Below are 26,542 nucleotides of genomic sequence, written 5' to 3' on the forward strand. Positions count from 1 at the left end.
ACCGATAAGATCAAATGAATATTGATGAGGATGTACGTCCACATTTACTCAATTTCTGCTGCGTTACGCTGAATGCCTCGGTGCCTTGGGATTAAAGACAGAAGGCAGTTTATGGATTGTTTTTTATATTTTATTGAAAAAGGAACTCAACGTAAAAAGAATTTTCAAATCATGTCAAAATTCACAAGACTAGTATAACTTATTGCTTTACTCAGACATTCACAACCTGAATTCAGCGTTATGGGAAAAAAAACATAGAATAACAGATGTTTTGAATAGTCCTCAGTAACTCTGCCGAGGCACGAACCTGCGTACCACACTTCAAGTAAAATATGACTCCAGAATACCTATCATCATTATCCTTTGCCTTGTCTTACAATACAATGAGATGTATGTTGCCTTCAGCGTGACTCAAATATTAGTATATACATCACCCCCCCACCCCCTACCCATTTAGTTAAAGGGCACAACATTAACCTAACCGCAAGGCAATTTCGCAGCACATAGAAATAACAAGCCTTTGTGGATTTTTTTTTTCATACATACTGATGACAATGTGTTTAAGGCAGACAATAAAATAAATGCAGGTTATCACCATGATATAACTCAAACAACATCAGTCATTTCATTAACAATAGCTTCTTTTTGCTTTTGGTTGATGTCTAGAAAACAAAAATATATTTCAGTACAGTTCTGTTAGTCCTTTTGGGTTAGTGTTAAAACACACAGCATCTGGTCTTCAGAGGCCAAGGGGGAAAAAATTGTCCTTCTATCCCATCTGTCACTCAGAGAACTGTTAGGTCATGGCAGGACTTTGACTTCTGCCTGAAAGCCATTTTCTTGTTCTTGCGTGCGACCATGCGACCCAAAAACCTTTTAGCCTTCTTGCCGATGCTCTCTCTGCGTCTGCAGTTGGCCATGCGCCGGGCGTTCTCCTCCTTGCTGTCTTTTCTCAAACGGATCTGTCTGACGATGCCCTCAAACAGGTCCTGCACATTGTGGTGAAGTGATGCAGACGTCTCGATAAACTTGCAGTCGAATACCACTGCACAGGCACTTCCTTCTGTAATGCAGAACACAGGAAAGAAGATTAAAACCCTGAGAAAGTTCACACTGAAATGGAAAACTGTAAGCTTAGAGATGACGAATTAGCCCTAAGTCATGAAAGCGGCAAATCTCTGGCAGATTGCTTGAGCTGCAGAGGAACCTGAATCAACCTGAGCAGTCAGCTGTGAAAAGTGGATTGACCCTAGCAAAATCAGTGAAGCTCAACCATCTGTCAGATTCTGTCTTGAAATGCCTCAAGCAAGGCTTTAGTCAAGTGGATTCAAATCTACCTCCCCTGACTGCACATTTTAGGATCGAGTTTATTAATCTCACTTACCATCTACGGACACCTCTCTGGACCGCACCAGGTCACTCTTGTTGCCCACAAGGATTATGGGAATGTTCTCTGACTGTCTGGCACGGCGCAGCTGAATGCGGAGCTCCGATGCCTTCTCGAAGCTTGATTTGTCTGTCACTGAATACACAATGATGTAGGCGTCTCCCATTCTCATGCACTGGTCCTTCAACCACTGGCTGTTATCCTTCAGGAAAGAAACAGAGACTAAATTTAACATCATACATGGCTGAATGCACCTTTTACAATTTCAAAATCCCTGAATCAATGCAAATGGACAAACACTTCATTAATAATATATAAGTCTCACCTGTTCCCAGATGTCATACAACACGATGGATGCCTCTTCTTCATCCACCAACATAGATCTATCGTAAGTGTTTCCTAAGGGAGGAAAAATAAATGTGTTGTGTTACACACTGGCAGGGAGAGCAAAGTGTCTTTTATCTGAGCAATCGTGTTTGCTGTCAAAGTGTGTTGCTGCTATTTTTTTTCCACTCTGATTTTTGGCACTTTTTTTTTTCTTTCTGAGTCTACTCATTAAACCAGATCACAGTTTGTGATCACGCCATCACTGGCCTTTTGTAGTTTCCCTTCACATAGTGCTATTGGGTGTGCTTCTGACAGCTGGTGCCGCACTGTATGTGGAAATAGCAATAATCAATGCATGCAAAGTCCTCATATAATACTGAATTGTACAGCTTTAGTGCAGCCTTTCTGTAATTTAAAAAACTGCAGCATTTGTTTTAAATCTACTGAAAATAAGTGTGGCGATGTAAATTGTAATAGTGCACTTAAAAAGTAATATTACTTTAAAATATGTCATAACCGTCCTTCTATATATTTTAGTGTTTGTTCAGTATTGTATAAAATAAAATAAAGCAGCCGTTGGCATGCCCATTTATTACATATCTTCACAGACAATGAAACATCTTCATTGTGTGTGTCTGAGAGTGTGGGTTGCTATGGTTGATGACTCATCCCCAGCATCACCATTTACCTGCTTCATCGCAGTCGTGACTAGCATCCTCAACTCCTCCAAAGACGCGCGCCAGGCTGGACTTGCCGACACCGTGCTCCCCGAGGAGAACCACTTTGTACACCTGGGAGTCCGCTTCGCTGCTGGTGGATATCACCGAGTCGGAGGAGTCCGAGGCGTAGCTGCCACGGTGCTGCTCGCTTGGGGAGTAGGACGTGCACCGCAGTAAATTGGACAGCTCGTCGGTCTGTCCCGTCTGTGGCGTCGTGGCGCGCAGGTCGCGGTCGTCCACGGGCATGCTTCTCCTGTGTAGATTGGGTAAATTCATTGGGAAGGGCACGCTGCCTCTCCTCTTGTCCATGTTCCTCAATTTGTCACCCTTGTTCAAAGTCATTGTGCTTCTATCGAGGATCTGTGGATAGATGTGCCATGCGTAAATTTGCGATCATTTCAGCCACATTTAAAGAAAGAAGCGCTATCAAGGTCTGCACAGAAATACAGTGGGAGATCATTTTACAAATATGTTTACCATTGTAAGTCATATTGTAAAATAAAAGCTGTTATCCCACATTTAAAGTAAATATATATAAAAATGGTCGACCTGACCTGCCCACATGTTTATTCACAAAAAAGGTCAAAATCTAACCAAAGCTTGAAATCTCTCCCCAGCGGCCCCTTAAAAACACTTACTCGGTGCTGAAAATTAAATCCAACGAAGGCAATCCAGTAATCCTTGGTATAAAAAGTTGCTGTAGCCGAAAAGCGGTTTTTGCTCGAGTCTGATCAGAGTCGCTGCTCGGGTTATTTATACAGGAGTAGAGTGACGTAGTAGGGATTCGCCCCGGAGACTCGCGTCTCCGTTTATTGTAGTGGTGCGTAACGGTAACATCATGCTGCGGAGGGGGTGTATGATTGGAAGAGCTGAGGAATCTCCCTTCCGCATCCTCAAATGGAGCTTACTTCTGAGGGGGCGGCCAGAGATGAGACTTTGAAGAGGGGAAACCCACTTAAAGCTGGAGTATAAATATTTGATATATATCTAGGAGATGGTATAGGTGGGATGTTATAGCCTCACATCGTTACGATGCAAGTGTGTTCAGGTTCACACACTAAATTAATTATCTTAACGAAATGTGTTGTCTGGATCCAACTGATCTGATCTATGAGCATCGTGGCCACAGCGCGGTGGTCAATGCTATATGTATGTAATATCATGAGAATGATATGTTGTTATAATATAATATAATATAATATAATATAATATAATATAATATAATATAATACATACTTTCTATAAAAATCTAAATATTTGTAATTAGACTAGGGCTTCATACTACCACATTTAAATTAAATTTTCGGAGCATTTTTAAACGGTGCTATAAATGCATAAAATTTTAATACACTGTAGGTGGTGGATTATACTCCATATATCCCACCACCTTGGTCTTTCCACGATGAAATAAATGATGCAATCATCAAAACCGTCCTTGAATTTGTAGGCGCCTCCTCTTAAGCAGCCAGGTCTAATCTTTACCCGTTATTCTGGTTATACTGTTTGACTGTGCAAAAAGGCTTTAAATGGTGTGTGTGGAGGCTATTTCTAGTGCTAAAGGAGAGACGCAGAAAGCCTTAGTTTTCTATATTTCACGTCTGGATGTATTGATATGCTAAACATGGATCCAGCATATTCTGCATAATTATTTGGCTGAATATCAGGCCAAAAGCATGACGGCACGGCTGGTAGTGATAATGTTAAGTGTCACGTTCAAGTGCATATTGTAAACTCTGAATGGTGCGTTTCTGCCCTCTTGTGGTTACGTGCAGGCATTACAGTTGAACCTTTTGAACTCGACTATAGTGTGCCAGGTGTTTAATATTATAATACTGCACAATGAGTGTGACTTAAGTATTACTTCTGCTGATGTTTGCATTTTTCCACTGTAATTTTCACTATTAAAGAAACTAAATCTTTCAACATTACATAATCAAGTATAGTTTAGTTCACACCACCCTGAAAAAACAAACCATCACTACACCACCCTGGATTTATACTCTTTTCCAGAAAATAGCTGATATTATGTATCTGAATGATGTTTAAAACACAAATGGAAAAAAATCACACACAGTTAGTCACAAATACTTATTTTTAAAAAATTAAGTCCAGCTTGTTCTCATCATATTTCAGCTTCTCCAACACAGTTTCCATATTCTCAGGTATTTCTGTTAACTGGACAGAATGAACAGTTCCCACGGATGCAGAGTAATTGCCGCTTTTAAGTAGGACACCTTTTAGACTGGCATTTGTACAGACAAGGAACAGCCTCCACTCACTGGATGCAGTGAAACATTCAAAGATATAGAAAAATATAATAATAAAAATATCTGGATCGTGCTTCTAATTGCCACTTGTGAAACAACAAAATGAGAAAAAAAAACTGACATTATTTTTTAAATCAGCAACCCAAAATGTGTAAATAACAAGTATAGCAAATGTGACACATGCCTTTCTCAGATGAGACATCATGTCGCCATCTATTGGCCATAACACAAATACAACGAATTTGTATAAAAAATAAAGCCATATAAGATGCATAGATTTAGTAACTGAATAAACATTAGTAAAATAAATAAATAAATAAATAAATGAATTTCAGTAAAAACAGTACAGAACTTTGGATTTGACAGAAAGTTTTTATAATGCTTCCTTCTGAGGTGATTTCTGATATTCCTGTGTTTTTCATGTCAATTTTCTGTCAGTTGCTTATATTAGTAAGTATACTGTATCCACCACGATTTGCGAAAGAGTTATAAGATACATGAATTACCAGTTTTGTTATCTTAATGACTTTGCGTTATTTTATCTACATTAGCATCAACCAAGTACTTTTGGCGACTTAAAATATATTTCTAGAACTCTTATCTTACGTTTGTTGCAATTTCTGCAGCCGGATCATATTTCTCAGCCTGATCTCTCTTGAAAATTTTTTTTTTGTTTTTTTTTATGTGAGTGACATTTATTCAGGTCAGTACATAAAGTCACTTTGCCAAAAAGTAATTGCAGTTTCTACCATGTAACAAGAATTTTCTCCTGGACGAAAATGCATTGATATAAATCATGAGAGATATATTTGAGACATATTGGACAGATTATACGCCAACAAGTCATTTACAAAAGTTTTAATGCCGGTGATCACTTTTTGGCAGATACCGGAAATCACTTTTTTCCCATGACACCGGAAACCAACCAATAAATGTGACATTGCACATGCGCAAGCCTCTCGTGCGTTCGACCTCTACTGCAAACCGGTGAGTGCTAGCCTCCTCTGTCAGAAACTGGGTTTGAATTAAATATATGCTCTTAAGTGTTCTTTGTTGCTACGTATTTTTGTAGTCTATTATTCACAGCGTCGTGTAGCTTGTCTGATTTTCAGCTAACTTGCCTTTAGCGGTATTGTGCGGTTTTTTTCTCCTCTTGACCTTAATTGCGTGTCTACCTGATTTTTGCAGACTTTGTACTTGGTTGTTTAGCAAAAGGCGCAGTGTCAAATAGCTAACGCTTTGGTTTTTTGTGTTTCATGTGTTTTTATCTGTAGACTTCGGATAAACTCCAGCTGCTGTGGGTGACCTGACCAGAACGTCCCATCGTAATGTATGCCTGCTCTAAGTTCGTCTCCACGCCCTCTCTGGTCAGTTTGATTGAATGAATGAAAACTGATAATCGCTAAACTGCGCCTGTTTACTGATTGAGTATTGTTAGCTGCACTTCCGTCATTGTAAATTATTATAAAGTAGTCTGCTAACACTGGCTGCGAAGCAGTCTTTGACCCTCTGCTAAAGTTAGCTAATGCTCATACCTACAAGGACGTCCTAGCTTCTAATCAGGAGGAAGCTCACTGTGTTGGTTTTCCATCATTTCCTCCAAGTCCACAAACGTAATCTAAAGGATATAACGTATTCCATGTAAGGCTTGAAAAGAGAATCAAGAGAAACATTTTAATGGGTCTCTGTTATTGACTTGTAGATATATAGATATATAGATAGATATAGATAGATATAGAGAGATAGATATGCATATGCTTTGTCACTGCAGCTGATGTAGGTCTTTCTAATGCTGTTCTAGCATAAATTATGGCGAATCATGTCAAAACACTTTTCCCCCCTCTAACACAGGTCCGTGCTGGATCCAGGGCGCTGTACAGACCGCTCTCAGCAGCAGTAGTGTCAGACAGCAGGAGAGCAGAGGTGAGTTGCCCGCAGAGCACACCATTCATCAAGTGACATTTGTCATTTTCTATATTAACACTGTGCAAAAAATAGAAAAGGTAAAATACAGATTTGTTTTATTTTAAGTTAAACGGTAGTAGTAGCAGTAGTTGCATATATATTTGAGATCTTCTAACAAAGAAGCACATTGATTGTTTTTATTACCAACAAATAGTGCCACCCTGCTCACATTATCCCAAAGAAACATTTCTGCAGGCTGAACTGTATATTGAATTGTTAACTGTGGAATTATGGCCACATATCGTAATCGGGTAGATTTAACATGCTGTCTTTGGTCAGAGCCAAAGCAAAAATGACTAATTCATTGTTATGAAACAACAAACAGAACAAGAGTGTATGAAACTTCTTCCATTTTGTTTTTGCAACCCTACACACTGTGCATCTGTGTATTTCTGTTATAAATATACAACTATAATAATCTTCAAATGGGGAAAACTCCATGTGGGGGTTATTAAAGTTAAATGAGAATCTCAATAACTAACTAACTAAATTTTATAACGATAAATCTTCATGTTCCCACAAAAATGGGCCATAATGTGATGAGGTACGATTAGAAGCTAGATGTAGTACATCTTAAAATAAGTTTTCTTTAGAGAAGTCTTATTTGATAGGTCTAAATTTTTAGCAGAAGTAATGCTTGCATTAGAAGTAAACTTTACTGTGTGGGAATTATTGTGTTTGATAGTTTGGTGGTTGTTTTTCAGACTGCTTCGCTTCTGGCACCACTGAGCGGCGGTGTCTCCCAGCAGCAAGTGGCATTGCGGGGATTCCAAACCAGCGCCGTGAGCCGTGACATCGACACTGCTGCCAAGTTCATTGGAGCAGGAGCTGCCACTGTGGGAGTCGCTGGATCTGGAGCCGGAATTGGGACAGTGTTTGGCAGCCTTATCATTGGATATGCCAGGTAAATTTAACAAGTCCCCTGTAGTAGTAATGAGGCCATTTATTTTATTTTTTACTGTCGAGAAGAGAACGTTTTAGTCTTGTTTACTTAATACCCAAGTTCTTAAAATAATGTGACCTAGTGAACAGGTAATGACAAAAGAAAGAGGAGACCTGAGTAGATTTCTGCCATTTGGTGATTAATTATAAAACCAAAAGATACTTGGCATACTTCATTCTAAATGGCATCACTTAAAATCACTGGAAAAGTGAAGTTAGAGGAATAATGTCTGTTGGTGAAAATAAGATATTAAAGACTTATTTAGCACTGACTAATTATTGATTGTGCTTTCAGCCAAGCCAATCTTGGAAAACTTTGGTCTAAACATGCCTCATTAGCTGTAGTTCTTAGGCATCAGCACTACTTGATCTCACTGGCCCCTCTGTCTTCACAGGAACCCCTCTCTGAAGCAGCAGCTGTTTTCTTACGCCATCCTGGGCTTCGCTCTGTCTGAAGCTATGGGTCTCTTCTGTCTGATGGTTGCATTCCTCATTCTGTTCGCCATGTAAAACCAGCTGTGAAAGGATAACTCACAATGTTAACAAGAATAAGCAGTTTGAACAGCTGTGTGATTGCTGGTTATCATGTTTATCTTTGTGTTCTTGAAAGATATGAATCCATTCACGTATGAAACTCTGGCAAAACATTTCAAGGACTGTTGTGTCCTCGTTGTATATTTAATCAGCCGTTTTTGTTAACAAACATGCAACCAGTAACAGAAATAAAATGTTTAATTCCTCAAATGTTTTTGTACATTTGTGAGGGGAGGTGGGAGGGGTTTCAATAAACATAATGGGGGGGATACCTGCTAGGATCATGGACCTGTTCCCTTTTAAAAGAAACTTGTACTGTTGTAATGCCAAGCTGTGGAATGAAGTGATTTAAAAGAAAATGTAGCTTATTTATTTAGATTATACCCATGGAAATGGGTGCAGCGTTTTATTGAAATGTCTAAACCTAAATGGAAATACAACACAAAGGCAAAAAATGTTGAGGTCCGATCTCTGGAGAGGCCAGTCCATGATCGACAGTGTTCAAATTCTGTTTTTTCTATCCAGGTATGCTTTTACTGCGCTGTGTGTGTGTGTGTCTCATAGTCAATCAGATGATCAAAATCTGACTCAATTCCACACATCTATGGATAAACTGAACCCCCAAACCATGGCAGAGGCTCCACCATATGTTATAGATGGTTGTAGAACTGCTATATTGCGTCTATTTGAAACTAAATAATTTGACCCTCACTGAGACTAGATAAATCCCTCAGATTATGCTGCTAACAGAGTTCCTAGAATTTCCATTTAAAATCGGTTCTTTGACATAAGATAAGATAACCTTTATTAGTCCCACACGTGGGAAATTTGTTTTGTCACAGCAGGAAGTGGACAGTGCAAAAGTTATGAGGCAAAAATTAGAATACAATAAGGATAAATACAGTACACAACTGTACAGAATAGAATAAAATAAAATAAATATACAATAAGATAAAAATAGAATACAAATACAAATACTATATACAACTGAGTAAAAAATACAACGATGACAGAAAGGATTATTGCACTTAGTATTATTGCATATGTATGGATGTGTGTGCTTGATCAGTTAAAGTCTTTATTATGGAGTCTGACAGCAGTGGGGAGGAAAGACCTGCGAAATCTCTCCGTCCCACACCGTGGGTGCCGCAGTCTCCCACTGAAGGAGCTGCTCAGTGCTGTCACAGTCTGCTGCATGGGGTGGGAGATATTGTCCAACAGGGATGACAGCTTAGCCGCCGTTCTCCTGTCACTCACCACCTCCACTGGGTCCAGAGGGCATCCTAGAACAGAGCTGGCCCTTCGGATCACCCTGTTCAGTCTCTTCCTGTCCCCAGCAGAGATGCTGCCGCCCCAGCAGACCACGCCATAAAAGATAGCAGAAGCCACAACAGAGTCATAGAAGGTCTTCAGGAGTGGGCCCTCCACTCCAAACGACCTGAGTCTGACATTGTACGTTATGTAGACACACACAAGTCCTTCCTCACCTGGGTCTAATGCTTTTTTTTTTTTTTTTTTTTAAATGCTTGGATATTTTCTAGGTCAACCTGTCTCCGCCAGGTTTGAGTCCATTATTACACCCTTACCAACGACAACAGTTTTCCGGTTTAATAGGTGGAACTAAAGCACCGTTTTTGTAGTGAGGGGAAGGATTTGAGGAACGTACTCGTTAGTTTTAGTGTTCGCCTGTGTTTTTTGTGTTAAATAGATTTGAACGTTGCCGAAAATAAATTCGGACGTGTCAGCTGTGCAGTATCAATAAGACGGGCTAAATGTTTTCAGTAACGCAGTTGTGCCGTATCTGGAGAAAATCTAGCTTTAAAACTAAGAAGTTAACGCCGACACGTTTGTGGCGGTGTCGCTGGTGTAACTGTCACACAGACCGCGATAATGTATCTCAGCAGCTTAATCCAGAGGATCCCCGAAATAACCAGGTAAACAAACATCAGGGAATATGATGTATCCTACTTTCCCCCCCCAGTGTTTGTCATTTACTTTTTACTTTTTTCAACAAAATAGAAAATTCTTAATTTAAAAATCTATTATTTGCTTGTTTTCAGAGGGAATAAAAGCAGCGTAGTTATTATAGTTTTGTATTTCATTATTTATGTTTAATCAGATTTTTTAATTTCGTCTTGTTTTTTTTTTTTTGTTTTTTTCAACCCAGCCTAGTTTCAGTTTCCAGAGTGTGCTTGCTCGTCCCAATTAAATTTTTAGTTTTTGTAAATGTTAATGTTAAATAAAATGTTTTAATAACATGTTTTTTATTAGTTACAATGCTAGTTTTCGCGTTTTTAAATATTGTTGTATTTACTGCAATAAAAACTCATAGCTATTTAAATCAGTTGACTCAGATTCTTGTAGTTATCCAAAGTATCAATAAAGATGGACGTCAAAGCCCCATCAGGCTAGTTGGGATAATAAATTTGACCAGATCTACATGTAATACGTACAGTCAAACCTCCCATGGTTGATTTTACACTGGATATCCACCAGGGGTAGCTGCTGTATAAGACCCTAGTTCTTCTTCTTTTTTCTTTTTTTGTAACTTCACTCTTCCATAACCTAAAGGGAACATCAGCAAAACTTGAATGTACATCAGTTATTTTTGTACATAAACTATTGAGCTGGAAAATAGAATAACAAATTAAAAATTGTACATTTATCAGTGTATGTAGTGTTTATTTAAGATGTGTTTCCTGAGATAGTGGTCTAAAAAAGTTTTTATCTGAGTGGGACTTTCAACGTCTAAGCAGAAATGTGCCTAAAGTGGATTTTAAGTTTACTTTGTATAGATTTGCCTAATTTTATTTCTGCCTGGTCTTCATGTAATAGGTAACAAAAAGGCACAAGAAGCAAAGAACTTTGTGTCAACCAGTGCTCGATCACTTTGACCAGCAGTACAGTGAGGAACTTGGTGACTTGTGGCCATATGCAAGGTAAATTTCACCTGAAATAATCATTATGCACGTGGACAGTAATTCCACCTTTTCCAAACTGAGATTAATTCTGTCCCTCAGAGAAGTGCTGCTGGACCCTCAGTCATGGCAGTATGGCATCATGCTCAATCGCTTCACTGCAGTGACAGGCATTGCACAGATTCTTCGAGCCCAGGGCTTTTCCACATTGTTGCCACAAACAGATGTCTCAGTGCTGCATTCTAATGGTCCCTCCACGGTGTTAAATTCTAAATACCAAGAAGGAAAAGATACTCTGTCAACTCTCTGCATTTCCAAGGGCTCTCCAGGTGACCCCCATCCCCAGTCTGACAACAGCTCCTTTGCACTCGGTCAGGACTCTCAGTCAGAACCCGCCCTCAGTTTTCCTCCTCCTTCATTACAGTGCTACATCCACCCGTCCCCCCTGCGATTTCCCTCTCAGGCTCACAGGCCTGGCCAGCTGAAGCAGTACTACCTCCTCAATGCTGCATCCTTGCTTCCAGTGCTGGCTTTGCAAGTCAAAGATGGCGAAAAGGTTCTGGATCTTTGCTCTGCTCCTGGGGGGAAAGCCTTAGCCATAATGCAAAGTGCGAGCCCAGGTAAAAGAGACATTTTTAGAAGACTTTATTTTGATTTTATTTATACTTAATCGGATTAAAACAACCCCAAATGAATTACTCTATTAGTAAAGGGATGTTCACAGTGTAGCCTTTTTTCCAGATTATGTGTGCTTGGTAAAAAGAACTTGGGGGAAAAAGAAACATGTTGGCTTTTATTTTGAATATTAAACACACACTTTGCATCTAAGTCGCTGCAGATGATTGTAAGGAATATTTTTGTCTGCTGCGAATAACCCATTTGCATTGAATACTATAATCAGTAATGCTGCCCTGTGCTGTGTTCCAGCGCTTCTCTGCTGTAATGAACCAGATCTTCACAGACGGGACTGGCTTGCCAAAACCCTGGAGTCATTTTTGCCTCACTCACTAAAAAGCAGAGTGATTGTGTCTGCACAGGACGGACGGTCTTTTGGGCAGAGCGAAGCGGGTTTATATGACAAGGTTGGCAAAGAAATCCTATCATGTTTATGGCAGCATGTGATTTTGTCCTGTAAAATGGGGTGACACTTATTTTCCAAGGCCACAGCTACAAATGAATGAGGACAGCAAGCCTTTGAACAGAAACTAATAAACTCAGCAGAGAGGAAAAAAAAGAAAACTGTTTATTCAAACTAGGAGCCAAGAAGAAGCAGACAAATAGCTGGGAGGAATCAAAGAACTCAAAGTGACTCATATTGGAACACAATATTGAAAAAAGGAAAAGGGCTAAAAAGAGTTAGAGTAAGGCACCGTAGGAGGGGAAAAAAGACTGAAAGGTAATAGAGTGCAAACAAAATGCAGAGGAGCTTTTTTGAAGGATTTCCAAAATCTGAGAACAAACTTGTTGAAAGGTTCAAAGTTCAGATGTAAAAACTTCAAAGCTGTTGTCTTTTATTCAGTTTTATTTAAATGGTAATGGTTTGGTTTTTAGGGGAAATTTATCTTCCACCTCCACTGACCAAAACTGGTCTGTTGATGGCTCAGGTGCCGTGGGGAAAGTGACATTTATGTGGATTATTTTAGGCACCTGCAGCATTTTTCATTTTCCTTACATTTTCTTATTCCCTTGCGTTTCCTCTTTGACATGGGCACCAACTACTCGCATTCCTTTCTCTCGCTGCCGTAGGTTTTGGTTGATGCTCCATGTTCTAATGACAGGAGCTGGCTGTATTCGTGCAACAGCCAGCAGGGGGAACAAAGATTGAAGGAGAGAGCCAGGCTTCCTTCACTCCAAGCACAGCTGCTTAGGTAAGCACCCATTCTGACATTGGAAATTCCTGCTTATGCATTAGCCTTATGGTACTCTAATATCTCTACAGGTTGAGAAAAAAAACATTCACTATCCTAATGAGCACGCAATTAAAATGCACTGAAGGAATGAAGGGAAGGTACCGTAGTCCAGTAGTGAATACAAATGAGAGATAAGTTCTAAACTTGTAGATCAAGAAATGAAGAGTAACTGGATTTAGCAGAACTGCTGTGGGAACATCGTTATTAAATAAGTAATTAGATAATCAAGAAAGATGAGAGGTGAGAAAGGATCAGTCAGGGAGGAAGTGATCCATTACTTAACCGGTTATCCAGCTGGAGCCTGTCCCAGTTATTATAGGACATCTACAGTCAATTTAGAATCAACACTTAACATAAGAAGCATGATTTTGGACCGTGAGAGGAAGCTGGAGAACCCGGAGAGAACACAAACTCCACACAGGAAGACCCTAGATGTCTCTTGTGTTCAAACCAAGGACCATTTTACTAAGAGGTGACTTTGCTAAACACTGCACCAACCGTCAGTAAAATTACAAACCCCCTGAAAAAAAAGATTTCAGGTAGATTGGATGGTAAATAAACTTTGTTTCAGGTCTCCAACTCAAAATAGCTTGGAGAGTCAAATGGAAGCTGTAGCAGTTGCAGTTTTAGTTGTAGTTTGCAGATCAGACTGCAGTTAAATCAGTCAAATAACACCAACAAGCACAATATAGAAACAGCATATACAGTTTTTTAAAGTGAAAATGTGTATTGGTTGGTTGAATGGTTACAGCATATTCTTTGATACAATTTAATTCTAGCTGAGGTCTAAGGTGGAATATTTGTCTGCTGATTACAGGTCTGCACTGTTGGCGGTGTGTCCAGGGGGCACTGTGGTCTATTCAACCTGCACTCTGTCCAGCTTTGAGAACTTTTCTGTGGTTGAGACGGTGCTGAAGGACTTTCCTGAGGCTGAAGCTGAAGACCTGTGGGAGGAGATTGCCATTCCTTTATCTAAATACTTTACGTTCAGCTCTAACCCCGGACACGGACAGACAACTCAGGAGGCAACCCCGAAGACACAAGACGCTTCTGTGTCCTTTTATCGCCACAGACTTGGCATTCTTGTGGTCCCTCAGCTTGGCAAGTCATGGGGACCCATGTTTTTAGCTCGGATTAGAACACGGAAATAAAACCTTACCATGCACGGGGACAAAAAGTGAAATGGCATAACTAAACTTGCACAATAACTTTGTGCAAAACACCAAATTTAAAATTTAGATTAAAAACACTGCAAATACGCACAGTGCCTACCTGTGCCAATTATGCAAGAGGAAATAAGCAGCAGCAGTAGTTTAGACACGCAGATATAAAGACATCGGTGTCAAAACAAACGTGGTTAAGAAAGTCATAAATGCTCCTGTTTTAACAGTGCAACACCAACCATCTGCTAAACTATAAGTGCTGCAGCTACAGTTTTTTTGTTGTTTGTAGCTGCTGGCTTCTCTGTGCGTGTGTGGGTGTGTTGCAGGAGATTTAAGCAAATAAAAATAGAACGCTGCTCACATCAGTTAAACTCACCTCGAGCTATCCGCATCAAAGACAGAACTTAGACAATATTCCAGTACTTAACACATGTGAGCAGTATTTTATGGCAGTTTGTGTGAAATAAAGAGAAAATGGCGTGAAAGCAGCCACCTGATCACTCACGAGTTTCTTTTTCCACAGGTCTGCTGCCCCCCTAGGCTTAGGAAGGCTTTATTTTTCATTTCAGCCAGTTGTTTACTTGTCCACCCTGTATCTGTATCATTTTGGTTCAGTTTCACTGTTTTCACATCATCAGCTCTTTGTCAGTAAAATTATCTAAATGAAGCATTTAGCAGCCTCAGAGGGCGATGGTTAACTTGGAAGTGACTCAATGCACATTGAAACAAGAGTGAATACAGGACTTTTTATATTCAGTCAGCAGCAATATTGCTGCAGAAACTATATGTAAATTAGCAGCAGTCAAAAAATTCACCGTATAAGCTAAAAAGCTAATAAGTTAGTGCCTCCCAGTGACCGCTGCAACAATAAAAACAAACTGAGTTTTTCTATATTAAACATTAATGTATTGTTTACCTCTGAATCCACCTTCTTTCTATTCTGCGGTTAACAAGGACGACCACCTTGGTTCAGAGGACATGCGCACACATCAGAAAGCTTGTAAATCTGTAACGTCGCCGTGTTTAGAAAATATTCTCCACTCAGCTGCTGGCTAAAATGAAAATACAAACCCAAACTCACACACTCAGACAGATATTAAAAAATGAAGCAACAACACACATTTCCTGCAGGAGGAACAAAGCTGTCAGAATTGCAGAAACTGTTGGCAGGTCTGTGTCTGAGTCTGAACTGCTGCTGTTATTTTCTTGGAAGTGCAGGCGTGTGTCGCAAAGCGGGCTGCATGGCCATGACAACAAGGGAGGCACGCACACACAAATACCAATTAAGAAAATGTTTATTTAGGAATTACGAAATCATGATAGCTTAAACAATGGTGAGTGTAGTAAGCGAGTGAATTTGTAAAGAGATGGCAGATGCAGTTTTGTGCTGCTCAAGCAGAGAACCACATAGTAACTGAGTGGCTAAGGCTTTCATAGGCCAGGTGGTCCTAGCCTCTCTGATTGTGGACAAACCCTATTAGTACGGGCAGAAAAGAAGCTGCCACCCAGTCAAGCTGAAGGAAACCAAGATGGAGAGAGCTGATGATGTAAGAGTTGTGTTAAAAACACCTGCACAGTTTAATCTGTTTGAAGCGACTTTTTAAATTCCCTTTTAATGGTAGAGAATGGGAGTTGACATTAGAAGACAAGCACCACCGTCTCCAAGCCTTATTTGCTTTTCACATAAGTCCTCAAAGAATTTTTCAAGTTTCTGTCTAAACACCCATACTCAATGTGAATGTTGGATGTTGTCAAAGTAATGCAAAAACAAGTCCAAATGTTTGCAGACTCGACCAGAAACTAAAGTTTTTCTGTCTGAGAGATTTGTTTAATAGCCAGGAAGAGCAGTAATGATCAAATTAACACACAGTTTCTCTGTTTATTTCTGCTATTGCTCTACGGCACTGTCCAGAAATAATCTCATATGTGCTGTCATACACCCCTTTAGCGTTACTGTTGCATTTTGCAGTGATGTATTACCTGGGAGGACTTTTCTTGTGTGAAAAGTAGATATTTCATGAAAGATTTGTAGCTTCTCATCACCCTGTGATTGCTCAGATCAGAAGAAAAAGGCGTATTGGCAGTAAACACAGACAATAATATACAAAAAGTCATATATTCCAACCTTTCTGCACATAACGGAGTGACAAAATAAGCTCTTGCAAAGGCAGTTATGTGTGGAAGCATCAAATATATAAGGCCGGTGCTTCCGAGCAACCCTCCGAGACACCGTCAAAGACGTGATTGCTGAAATAGCGTTGCACCGGTTTCATCCGACTACTCCGTGTGGCCATAGACACAAGCATTATTTGAGTGCATTTATATGGCTATTTATACTGGCCGCCCTACTTCTGCTCCACTTTTGAGTGTCTTCGAAAAATAGCTCCAGTCTTTGATATGAGCGAATCATTACGCTACCATAACATCAGCACAACTTAAAAGTGGTGAGATGTGGAGATGAAGTGGGGTTTCATTAGGGTTAACCATATTGCTGACCTTTGTGTGAACCCTGGTTTGTTGACGCTCCCCATATTGCAGTGTTTCCTCAAGGGGAGAATCTCTAAGCAGCTTTTCCTCCACTTCAAAGGGAGAGAATGTAGGCCTGCTTTGCATAATCAGGTGGGGAACAGCTTTTTGCCAGAGAGGCAGGAATTAATTTGTGACACCGCCAGATATAATCATTAAAACCCTAGTCATTGACAATAAGGAGAGAGGAGGAGGGAAAATTAGAGGAGGAACTGTAGAACAGTAGATAGAATGAAGGAGAGAGAGATGTGGAGCATAGGATAGTCCCGAATGCCAGAGGACACTATAGCGAAGCAGACTAATCTGGTCTGAGCTCTGTAAAGCTAGAAAGCCATTTTTTTTTAGTCTAGCTACACTCAGCTCTGTCACTCTGTGTTTGGACATGGTGGCATGAAGTTAATCCTTACTTCCGTTACCCCTTTATTTTATTTTATTTTTACAATTTTTATGTATATCATCATTTTAAAGTGATGGAAACATGATGAAAAATGGATTTGAAATTCCAGCTATAGCATGCAAATCAAACTGAAAGCTCTTCAGCAGCACGCTGTATGTGTAAGCTATAAAGCTACAACCACAATCTATAAATTTACCTCATGTTTCAGTCTCATTGCTGCCATTAACCCAGTTTCTTGGTGCAGCAAGCAGTTTTCAGCAAACAACCTCTGAAACCCACTCAATCAAGCAAAGGAAGTCAGCAACTAATTTATTTTTTTGCTTAGAACATTATAATATGATATTCTTTATATTACAGCACCGACTTGAACAGGCCAATTCATTATTTCTGTAGCTAAAATCCAATTAGGTTGTGAGCAGAAGAAACATCCTGTAAAACAAATAAATGTCTAACTTAAGGATTTGACGATGAACGTGTCGGACAGCTAACAACTGGGTCTATAGATTCAGTGCCGTTTGGGGTATCCATCATTCATTTCAAACATCATCATCTGCCGATACTCCATCAGTGGAAGGGAGAGCAGGATTGCTGCTTTTGATTGATTGTTTCGCGACTAATCTCTGAGGAGCGATGTCTGAACAGAATGAAAAATTGAGGTCAGCCAATTGATTGGATTTTGTTAATCTGCATTAAAAACACATGTTTTCTTAATCAGGCTCTATTACAGAACACAAAAAAACATGCACACATACTCCTGCCAGGAAATGAGCAAACTGGCTCCCCCCTAAAAAGACAAACACTGGCAGACTTGAGCCTACAAAGTAGTACACACACACACACACAGACAATAAAAAAAGAAAGAAAATGTCCAAACTTCATCAACTTATTGTGTAATCCAAATGCAGTACATTTCCAAAAATGTTATGTTTTATTTGAAGACTTACTGCATATAGAGTAAAATTTGTCCTTATGTACTTTATGGCTTGGAGAAACACAAGGTATCATCACTGTCAGCACAGACAGACAGTGCCAGAGGAAAATTAATGGGATAGAAGTGAAAGTGAAAGCAACAGAAACAACTTCCAGATAAAAGAAGGAAGCACAGATATTCCCACTCTTTTATCTACAAGCGTTTGTCATACACACAGACTCCAAAGGCAAAAGAAACTATAAGACAAACAAAAGTAAAAGTGTTCTGCTCTTAGAGGCTGACCAGTGAAGGTGAGGGGGAGCCCACTGTGTTTGAACTTTTCATACAATTCTTTCTACATCTTCCTTGTTCTTCCTCTGCCACTGGGCTCTATGGCAGCCCCTAGAGCCATACCTTTAAAAGTTTTGACATTTGCACACTGCATTGGTAGAGCCCTGCTGATTGTTTTTTTTTTTTTTTTTTACCATGTTTTGTGTCTCTCAAATACTTAAGCGCCATCAATAGATCAAAGCTGGAAAACTTAAGGCTGGTTTTTCTAAAAATTAGGTACCATTGGATACCTTGCAAAGACTCTGATGAATCCTATGATGTCCTAAAAAGGTTTAAACACAGCTTTCCCTGGCATGATCTAGTCCAAAACCTTACACAGATGATGCTTGCAATCACTTTCTTTAATTAAGGCCAAACTTGGTGCAGTACATAGTCTCGAGTGCCGATTTGGCTGGTGGATTTGACTGAGAAAATGAAGGATGCTGCATGCCGTAAAGCACATCCTGTTTTATCATCTTCATCAGGACTATAAAAGGTATAAAAGCCAGGGCGTTGATTTCGCTCAGTGGGTGAGCAGGTGACCGCATGCCATATGGCCAGTGCAGCAGTCCAAGTTTGTCCAATCCATGGCCCTTAGCTGGGTGTCTTCTGCATCTTTTTCTCCCCATTTTCACTGTTCCACAATGTAATAAAGGCAAAATAAAAAGCCACAAAATTGTCCTGGATGTCTTGATGGACGTAACTAACTCAATATGACCCTCTGATTTGTGACTCCTATTTTTAAGCCTCATTTCTGCTGTTGGCATTTTGATAAGCAAACCCCCCACCCGTCCCCCCAAAAAACACAAAAAGTAATGAGGCAGGGCAGGTCTCACTGTGAAGCTGCTACTCATTGGTTGATGACATTTGACTGACAAGCCATTAGCCAATGAGTGTGCTGCTTCATATCACGCAAAATCTTCCATTTCAAAACATAATATGACAAGACTCTCAAAACAGAGATACATTTTTAATTCAGTATGACCTGAAATGGTAATTGAGCCTATAAACTCAGCAGGAAAGGGCTTACAGGGGTCAAGACCGAAAGCTTTTTTCAACCACAGCTATCGCCATCTGGTGGCCTTCAGATAGAATGCAGGTTTAAGGAACTTCTGGAATGGCTTTATATTTATTGACACAGATGCTCCGTCCAGCTTTGACATACAGTTTATGGTTCTTACAAGCACACTTTTGGATGATCCGATTGAGCTTCTACTCTCACCTGCTAAACTGCTGGGCCATTGCTACTTGCAACTTTATATGTTGTTGTTTTGGAGGAGAGATTTAGTGGAGAGTGAGACGATCCAGCTTTATTTCATATTCTAAGCAACTGTAGGTGATAATAGTGACATTCAAATGGAGAGTAAAAATCAGTGTCCTAGAGGAGAGCTAAACTCTCCTGTGCTCTCTAGAGGAGAGCTAAACTTGTTTATAGATACAGTAGTTTAAGTAATACTTGAACAAAATGTAAGATCTTGCAAAGCAAGATGTTTATTTCATACCTGACCTAACTTTTTAAAAGCTTTTCCACAGTTTTAGTTTAACTGGAAAAGCAGAGCACCGCAACACTGACTGACTATACCAACAAGAGGAGTGTTTTGGGTTTTTTTTTGTTGATCCTTGCTCAGACCTCTCATGAACCTCAGCAGCCGTCAGGAAGGAGAGACATCCATAACAGCTGTGCATGAAGACAAAGCACAGGCTTAACAGGCTGAAGGCAGGACAGATTACCCTGGCCTAGACACTCATTTATCCAAAGAAAAGACAGAATTGATCTGGAGATATAAAACGAAAGCCTTTCAGCAAAGTGGCATTTGAAAGAAAAGTCTTTTCTGTTTTAAGTAATGAGTTATCACTTATCCACAAATTCTATGCAAATTGGAAAGCAGGTCAGAACTGGGCACAAATGTATGCCATTTTCATTTGTGAATTGATACTACTGACTACTTAAACATTACTAAGAATGGTTCACAATCACTTTTGAACCCTCTGTCAGGCTACAGAAACAGAATGGTGAGCAATACCAAAAAAATAAAAAAGCCACATTCCTCTAGTTTTCCTGTTTGAGCATAGGTATTAAAAGGACTGGGTCTAACACAGGTCCAAGGGAATTATCTATGCCAATTCATTAACGCATTCTAGTTTTCTAATTCAGCACTTAAAAAACATGCTCCCTGCCTTGTAGAGAAATAGTACACTTAATGGATTTATCTTAATGCCTGTCCATATTCTGAAATGCTGACTTTGTGGGACCTTTATTATACCCACAAAAAATGGTTAACTATTTAAGTGACATTAAAAAAAAACATGTTAGTGTGTGCTGTTTTTATATACAAATGTTACCTAAATTTATTGTGCTCACGCAAGATGTGCTAATTAACCACACTCTTAATTCTCATGCTAATCACATCTGTTGTTTCAATCCATCAGTATTCACCTTTGAGATCACCTTTGAGTACCCCGTCTTCCGCCTTTTGCTCTGTGTCAGCTGGGATTGGCTACAGCCCCAAGCTGGGTAAGCAGTTAAGTAAATGGATGGATGGATGAATCAGTTTTGGAACACATACCTAAGATCTGACTGTTCATCCGGTAAAGGTGTCCTAGATTGAGATGCCTCGTCGCGTTTTTACTTCACTTCTGTTCAACTTTCCAACTTCAAACCTTGTTGCAGTGGACACGCTTTGACTGAAGGAAAAGCATGAATAATAGATTCTTCACCCAAAGGGGAATGGAAGTCAGATGAGAGAAGTATGAAGCAGCTGATTAAAAACTGATATTCTTCATATCAATGATTTTAAAAGTTCATAAAGGAAAACTTTAGGGGTGAGGGTATTTAAAGGATCGAATAGGTGACACTGACATAAAGAACATATTTTTGCAGAGTAGTTTGAGGTAATTCAGGAATAATGGAGCCTTCCTGGAGCCTACCTTTAAAACACTTAGATTGGATATTCAATAGTCTATTCATCATATTTTATGTTAGCACTTAAGCACTTACACGTAATGTATTTATTATTCATATTCAGCCAGTCACACTGAAATGTGTGCTGCAGTGTGTAGTATCTCTTTCGTGTCTATTTTTCTGTCTTATTTCTATTTTGATAAAAGTTGGGCAGTTAGGAGTTACCACTTAGTGATGGGCTTTCCGGCTCTTTTTAGAGAACCGGCTCTTTCGGCTCAGCTCACTAAAAAGAGCCGGCTCTTTCGGCTCCGAACCGGCTCTTCAGGTTGTTTTGTTGCTTTAATTAATTTATTATTAACAATAATATGAAATTATGCACAAAAGGAATTACTAATATAAAAAAAGTGGTTTTACTTATATATGTTTATACATAAATATATGTGGTGGCCCCTAGAGACAAAGCACGTACAAACTCCAAAGCACATTTCTAGCATGAACTGAACTTCCAAAACAGAGCTACCTAGATCACTTAAATTACACAACTGAAAGCATGAAAGCATATGTGTATTGTTTGTGTATTTATACACAAGCACTCACATATATTCAAATAATTAAAAAAATGTTCATTTACCTTTTACTACCACACACCAAATCCGGTCGTTGGTACTTGCTGGCTTGTGTAGCCTCTAGGTATCAAAAGCTCAACACTGGGCCCAGCATCCTGGAGCACTCCTGTTGTGTTTGGTACGTGTTTTGAAGTTTGTACGTGCTTTGTCTCTAGGGGCCACCGTAAATATACTTTTATTTATTCACTCCACATAAAATGTAATAAATAAATCATATAATACAAAAACCAACTATTCACACATCAACTTTTAACTATTTAAATTTTCAGCTTTTTCCTTTTAAACAAATTTAAAGTGAAACAACACAAAACACTGCAAACCACAACACAATTAAATATAAATTAAAATATGAAAATAAAAAGAAGATGCACATTCTCTGTCATATGGGCCTGCATGAATAAACTTTCTGAATCCTTTATCATCTGCAACTGAAAATAGTTGTGGATGATTACTATACCTTTTTAATGTGACGTTGTTGTCCCTGGCTCTCTTTCTCCCTCTCTCCCTCCTGCTCTGTTCCTGTGCTACTGCAAGTGTAACTACTGCTCCCCCCCCCCCCCCCCCCCTTCAGCGCAAAGCACAAGGCTCGCATGCGGGAGAGAGGGTGCAGGGAAAAAAACCCCACGGCTCGCGATAAGGAGCCGGCTCGCGTCGTTCACGTCAAAGATCCGGCTCTAAGAGCCATTTCGTTCGCGACCGACACATCACTATTACCACTGATTAAATTAGTACTGGATCCCTGTGCTGCAGCAATAAATTCATTGTATTATGTCGATTTGTTTTCTTTTTCTTCTACAAAAAGATCTTTGTTTAGTTTCAAAAGTGATATTTTGACCGCTACAGACTCAGTAGAGTCTATTAATTGCTTAATGGGAACTTGGTGGAACAGAAATGTTTTCAGTTTCTAATCAGGCATTATATATGTGATATGTGATTATAGAAAATACTAGTATTGTTTACAGTTAGGTCCATGTACTGGTTTGAGATCAGGTGACATTTATGAATGTTTCATTTCTTTCCTTTGAGAAACACTTGGGCTGTTTTTGAAATATGCTTTGGATCATTATTCATTTGCACTGTGAAGCTCTGTGTGATCAGTTTTGCAGCTTTTGTCTGAATCTGAGCAGAAAGTGTGATCTTGTCACAATGTCACAATTCATCCTGCTACTTCGATCAGCAGTCAAGTCACCATTAAACTTGTTGCACTTGTACATCACACCTTCCTGTTCTTGAGTTTAACCAACTGTTTTCCACATTTCTGATTTGGCCTCTCCTGAAATTTTTGCTATTTTCCTTATAGGTTCATATTTTTTCAGCCTAATCATGTCCTTAATTTTATCAGGAAATACTGAGGAAACAGGGCTCTCCTGACAAGGAAGTGCTTGTCAGTAAATTATCCAGTTATATGTGAGCCTCTGACAGTGAGGGTCTATGTATAACTGGCTATAATGGTCAATAGTTAATGGAATAGTTTTGTTAAAGCATTTAAGTTTGAAAGTTAAGATTGTACTTTAATTGTACTTTTTTCACCTTTTTTCAGTTTTCATTGAAAAGAGGCCATGTACAATATTAACATAAATACTGACATTTCCATTGTACCAGAGCTATTTTACATCTGTAGTCCCCTTGCCTCTTATATACAGCAGATCACAAAAATGTCATGTAAAAAGTCAAGCACAAAACACACAATACATCCACATACCTATAAGCCCCAAACAAGAAAAAACAGACATCAGTGTTTACAAGTCTGGCTCTCTTTCACAAAATTTTCAGCCTGTTTTTAGAGGTGTTGATAGACCACAGTTCTTAATGATTTCAGTCAGGGCGTTGGATTCAGCTGAGGTTTGCAGAGAGAATGCTGATCGTTTTAAAGTGACTAAAAGATACAGTACAGTATTTGTTTGAAAATATCCTTGTACTGTAGATTCTCATGCATGAAAGTTAATAAACTTGATTGTTTGATTTGAACACCGCAGTGGTGGAACACAGAGGCAAAACTAAAATCCAAACTCTTATGGACCTAACTGTGTAAAACCTCGTTATGGCTTTCTATGTGTAGATTAACCATATTAGGTAGCTTGAGTGTAATTACAGTGATCTATGGCTCTTTTTGTTACTCACATCTTAACTGATGCGGGAGATGTTAAATGGATGATGCCATATATGTTTTTTCCATCCCTGTAGAAATGTAGTCCTACATCGTTCTTTGAGGAAAACATGATCACTGCAGGCTTTTTTCCCCCAATTAGCACAACTCAGTAGTCAGTGTGCTGACGAGACAAGTTCAGCGCCCGTCTTGTTTCAAGGGTTTCACAAGATTCACAACATGCAGAAGGTGACATGGAGGCCAATGCGGCGCATAAACTGAAGTCAGCAATAAGGCAGGTGGCAGAAGGGAATGTCTTCTATTTATCCTCCCTGTCGATTTTTTCTTTACCTGCCTTCCTGTCCCTTCTGTGCTTTCAGAACTCGCTATTCTCTCTGTCTCCTTGTCACTGGATGACTTTTTCCTCTCCCTTCCTCTGTGTCTGTGTATTCTGGCTGTCTTTCTCTACCCCCTCCTCTCTCTCTCAGAGTCAGCCTTTGATCTTGCCAGTCCTAGCACACAGGTAGACAGTGATGCTGCATGGCTTTTCTCAGCCTATTAATGTCCTAACTCTTGCTCTGTCTTTTGCAGGGGGTCTACTGAGACATCATCTCCCCACACCACACTGCCTAATAACAGGACCTGGACACCTGTAATCACAAGTATAGTTTAGTATAGTCACAGGCATAAAAAGGTCTGAAATTCACATCAGCTGAAATAAATGTGGTGACAGCAATAACACTTCATATCAACGTCCATATCAGTGGCAAACAAAACAAACCATAGCCTGTTGTTTGTCTCCACAGATAATACACAGCTCACACAGGCCGATTGTAATATGAAGCTAATAATGATTTTGCTGCATATTAGAGATGGATACGATAAAATTCTGTGAAAATATAATGACGCTGAAATGGAAAAACTGTCAGGAACGTATGAAGATTGATTTTGTAATTGTCTATCTTGTAAGCAGATGTAAATCCGGATTGAAATCAGCCTAAACTTTGAATCATCGGGGCATCATTGCATCATTCTGTTGCCTTAAATTTTAAAATCGTTACTGTTGTAAGAGAAATGTGAAGATACACATTTCTCTGCGGCAGTAAACAGGTATAATTAAGATAAATATCGATGGTTGTGGGTGCTGAGATTGCTTTCCCAGTGTCACCCCAAAAAATAAAAAACAATGCAAAGAAGTTTGGAGAGCTGCAGGTTTGGAGAACTGGCATTACAATGAAAGATGCCCAGCCAGGCTAACAGTTTTACCCTGCATATAAACAAAAAAGTTAAACCTGACCAAAACAATAATACATTTAAATATGATGCTGCATACAAATGTGCTCAAAGTAGCAAGTGTTTCCCTGTTAATTAAAAAAACAAGTACTCAATGATTCACTGTTGGGCTATGATGGGGAGCGTTTTTTTAAAGAATCAAATAAATTTAATACTCTGCGCACTTTTCTTTTTTGTCAGAACCTGGCACCTTCCTTACCCATTGACTGCTGGGATAAGGTGCTGCTGCTATAAGGTAAGCTGTGACATGAATCGTCACAATTAATTTGGTGCACTCTTTTACTTTATGGTGTCAGAAACCACAAGTGACACCCTCAAAAATGTTGCTCATGTAAACAAACTGCCTGATGAGGTAGAGAACGCACATCTGTAAAGCGTGTCCTCAGCTGATTGCAGGTGCTATTCGTATAGGTTCAAGTTCTGCATGCATGTGTGCACATGCACCACAGGACCTGATGTAAGCTGCATATAGTTCTTCACAGCCTTGTGTGAATCTGTACCCTGTACTCTTTGATGCATTAAAAAGCAAAGCTGTTTTTGTGTGCTTCTCTTGTTTATTAAGTGGTCTCTATTTTGGTATCTTTAAGTTTGGATGGGAGAACTGTGAGTGAAGGTTATTTATATGTTAATATTATAAGCTGAGAAACTAAGATGAAAGTTCTTTTCAGTCAGTTAAGTCTTTTTTTTTTTTAGTAAAAACTACGGATTAAAATCTAGAGGACAAAATAATGTGACAGAAATAAATAAATTCTGCATCTAAAATTGCTTTAAGATTGCTCAAATATGCTGAACTAAATACAGCCACATGAAAAATCAAGTACACTCTATGATTCATTCATTCGATTCAATCCATTTTTATTCATACACCACCAAATTCCTACAATAGTTGCCTCAAGGCGTTTGATATTTTAGGATAAAGACCCTACGATAGTAGAGAGAAAACCTCAACAATCAGACGACCGACTATGAGCAAGCACTTGGCCAGAGTGCCTCATTTTTAAACTGATGGGACGAGTTCATTGAGGTTTGCGTCATTCATTTATTCATACTTGTTATTAATCTCTGGCTCTCTTCCACAGCATCTTTTTTATCCTGTCTTCCTTCTCTCACTCCAACCGTTTGCGGCAGATAGCAGCATCTCCCTGAGCCTGGTTCTGTCGGAGGTTTCTTCCTGTTAAAAGGTAGTTTTTCCTTCCCAGTGTCGCCAAAGTGCTTGCTTCAGACATTTGCAATATAAAGAGCCTTGAGCAGACTGTTGTTGTGATTTGGCACTGTATAAATAAAATTAAATTGAATTTATACACAGCTCTCTGACGGTCCTGACACAATATTTAAGCCAG

General features: G+C 39.4%; 3 protein-coding genes across 3 annotated transcripts; 2 read left to right on the forward strand and 1 right to left on the reverse strand.

The window, feature by feature from the left end:
• Positions 1-116: 116 nt before the first annotated feature.
• rrad (Ras-related associated with diabetes) lies at positions 117-3,353 on the reverse strand. Its single transcript, XM_040011687.1, has 5 exons — positions 3,072-3,353; positions 2,403-2,793; positions 1,713-1,786; positions 1,385-1,589; positions 117-1,063 (listed from the first exon to the last, which is right to left on the reverse strand). Exons 2-5 carry the CDS (start codon positions 2,773-2,775, stop codon positions 786-788), a joined length of 930 nt encoding a protein of 309 aa, XP_039867621.1. The 5' UTR covers positions 2,776-2,793; positions 3,072-3,353; the 3' UTR covers positions 117-785.
• Positions 3,354-5,569: 2,216 nt separating this feature from the next.
• Positions 5,570-8,351, forward strand: LOC120721396 (ATP synthase F(0) complex subunit C3, mitochondrial-like). The gene is made up of 5 exons (XM_040011688.1): positions 5,570-5,687; positions 5,975-6,067; positions 6,552-6,623; positions 7,370-7,569; positions 8,003-8,351. The coding sequence occupies exons 2-5, from the start codon at positions 6,029-6,031 to the stop codon at positions 8,115-8,117; spliced, it is 426 nt and encodes a 141-aa protein (XP_039867622.1). The 5' UTR covers positions 5,570-5,687; positions 5,975-6,028; the 3' UTR covers positions 8,118-8,351.
• A 1,316-nt stretch (positions 8,352-9,667) lies between these two features.
• nsun3 (NOP2/Sun RNA methyltransferase 3) lies at positions 9,668-16,630 on the forward strand. The gene is made up of 6 exons (XM_040011903.1): positions 9,668-10,075; positions 10,977-11,080; positions 11,162-11,679; positions 11,987-12,141; positions 12,806-12,927; positions 13,787-16,630. The coding sequence occupies exons 1-6, from the start codon at positions 9,914-9,916 to the stop codon at positions 14,118-14,120; spliced, it is 1,395 nt and encodes a 464-aa protein (XP_039867837.1). The 5' UTR covers positions 9,668-9,913; the 3' UTR covers positions 14,121-16,630.
• The last annotated feature ends 9,912 nt before the right edge of the window (positions 16,631-26,542 follow it).

Source organism: Simochromis diagramma, unplaced genomic scaffold, assembly GCF_900408965.1.
Source record: "Simochromis diagramma unplaced genomic scaffold, fSimDia1.1 OVJJ01000603.1, whole genome shotgun sequence".
Classification (NCBI taxonomy): Eukaryota; Metazoa; Chordata; class Actinopteri; order Cichliformes; family Cichlidae; genus Simochromis; species Simochromis diagramma.

What these genes read in the sequence shown, in the direction of transcription:
- LOC120721396 (XM_040011688.1), top strand. Translation starts at nt 6,029, where the DNA reads ATGTATGCCTGCTCTAAGTTCGTCTCCACGCCCTCTCTG. An exon ending in CAGACAGCAGGAGAGCAGAG is followed by an intron (nt 6,624 to 7,369) that starts GTGAGTTGCCCG and finishes GTTGTTTTTCAG; the next exon opens with ACTGCTTCGCTTCTGGCACC. An exon ending in CTTATCATTGGATATGCCAG is followed by an intron (nt 7,570 to 8,002) that starts GTAAATTTAACA and finishes CTGTCTTCACAG; the next exon opens with GAACCCCTCTCTGAAGCAGC.
- rrad (XM_040011687.1), bottom strand. Translation starts at nt 2,775, where the DNA reads ATGACTTTGAACAAGGGTGACAAATTGAGGAACATGGACAAGAGGAGA. An exon ending in TGTATGACATCTGGGAACAG is followed by an intron (nt 1,590 to 1,712) that starts GTGAGACTTATA and finishes TCTTTCCTGAAG; the next exon opens with GATAACAGCCAGTGGTTGAA. An exon ending in CAGAGAGGTGTCCGTAGATG is followed by an intron (nt 1,064 to 1,384) that starts GTAAGTGAGATT and finishes TCTGCATTACAG; the next exon opens with AAGGAAGTGCCTGTGCAGTG.
- nsun3 (XM_040011903.1), top strand. Translation starts at nt 9,914, where the DNA reads ATGTTTTCAGTAACGCAGTTGTGCCGTATCTGGAGAAAATCTAGCTTT. An exon ending in AGGATCCCCGAAATAACCAG is followed by an intron (nt 10,076 to 10,976) that starts GTAAACAAACAT and finishes TTCATGTAATAG; the next exon opens with GTAACAAAAAGGCACAAGAA. An exon ending in GACTTGTGGCCATATGCAAG is followed by an intron (nt 11,081 to 11,161) that starts GTAAATTTCACC and finishes TCTGTCCCTCAG; the next exon opens with AGAAGTGCTGCTGGACCCTC.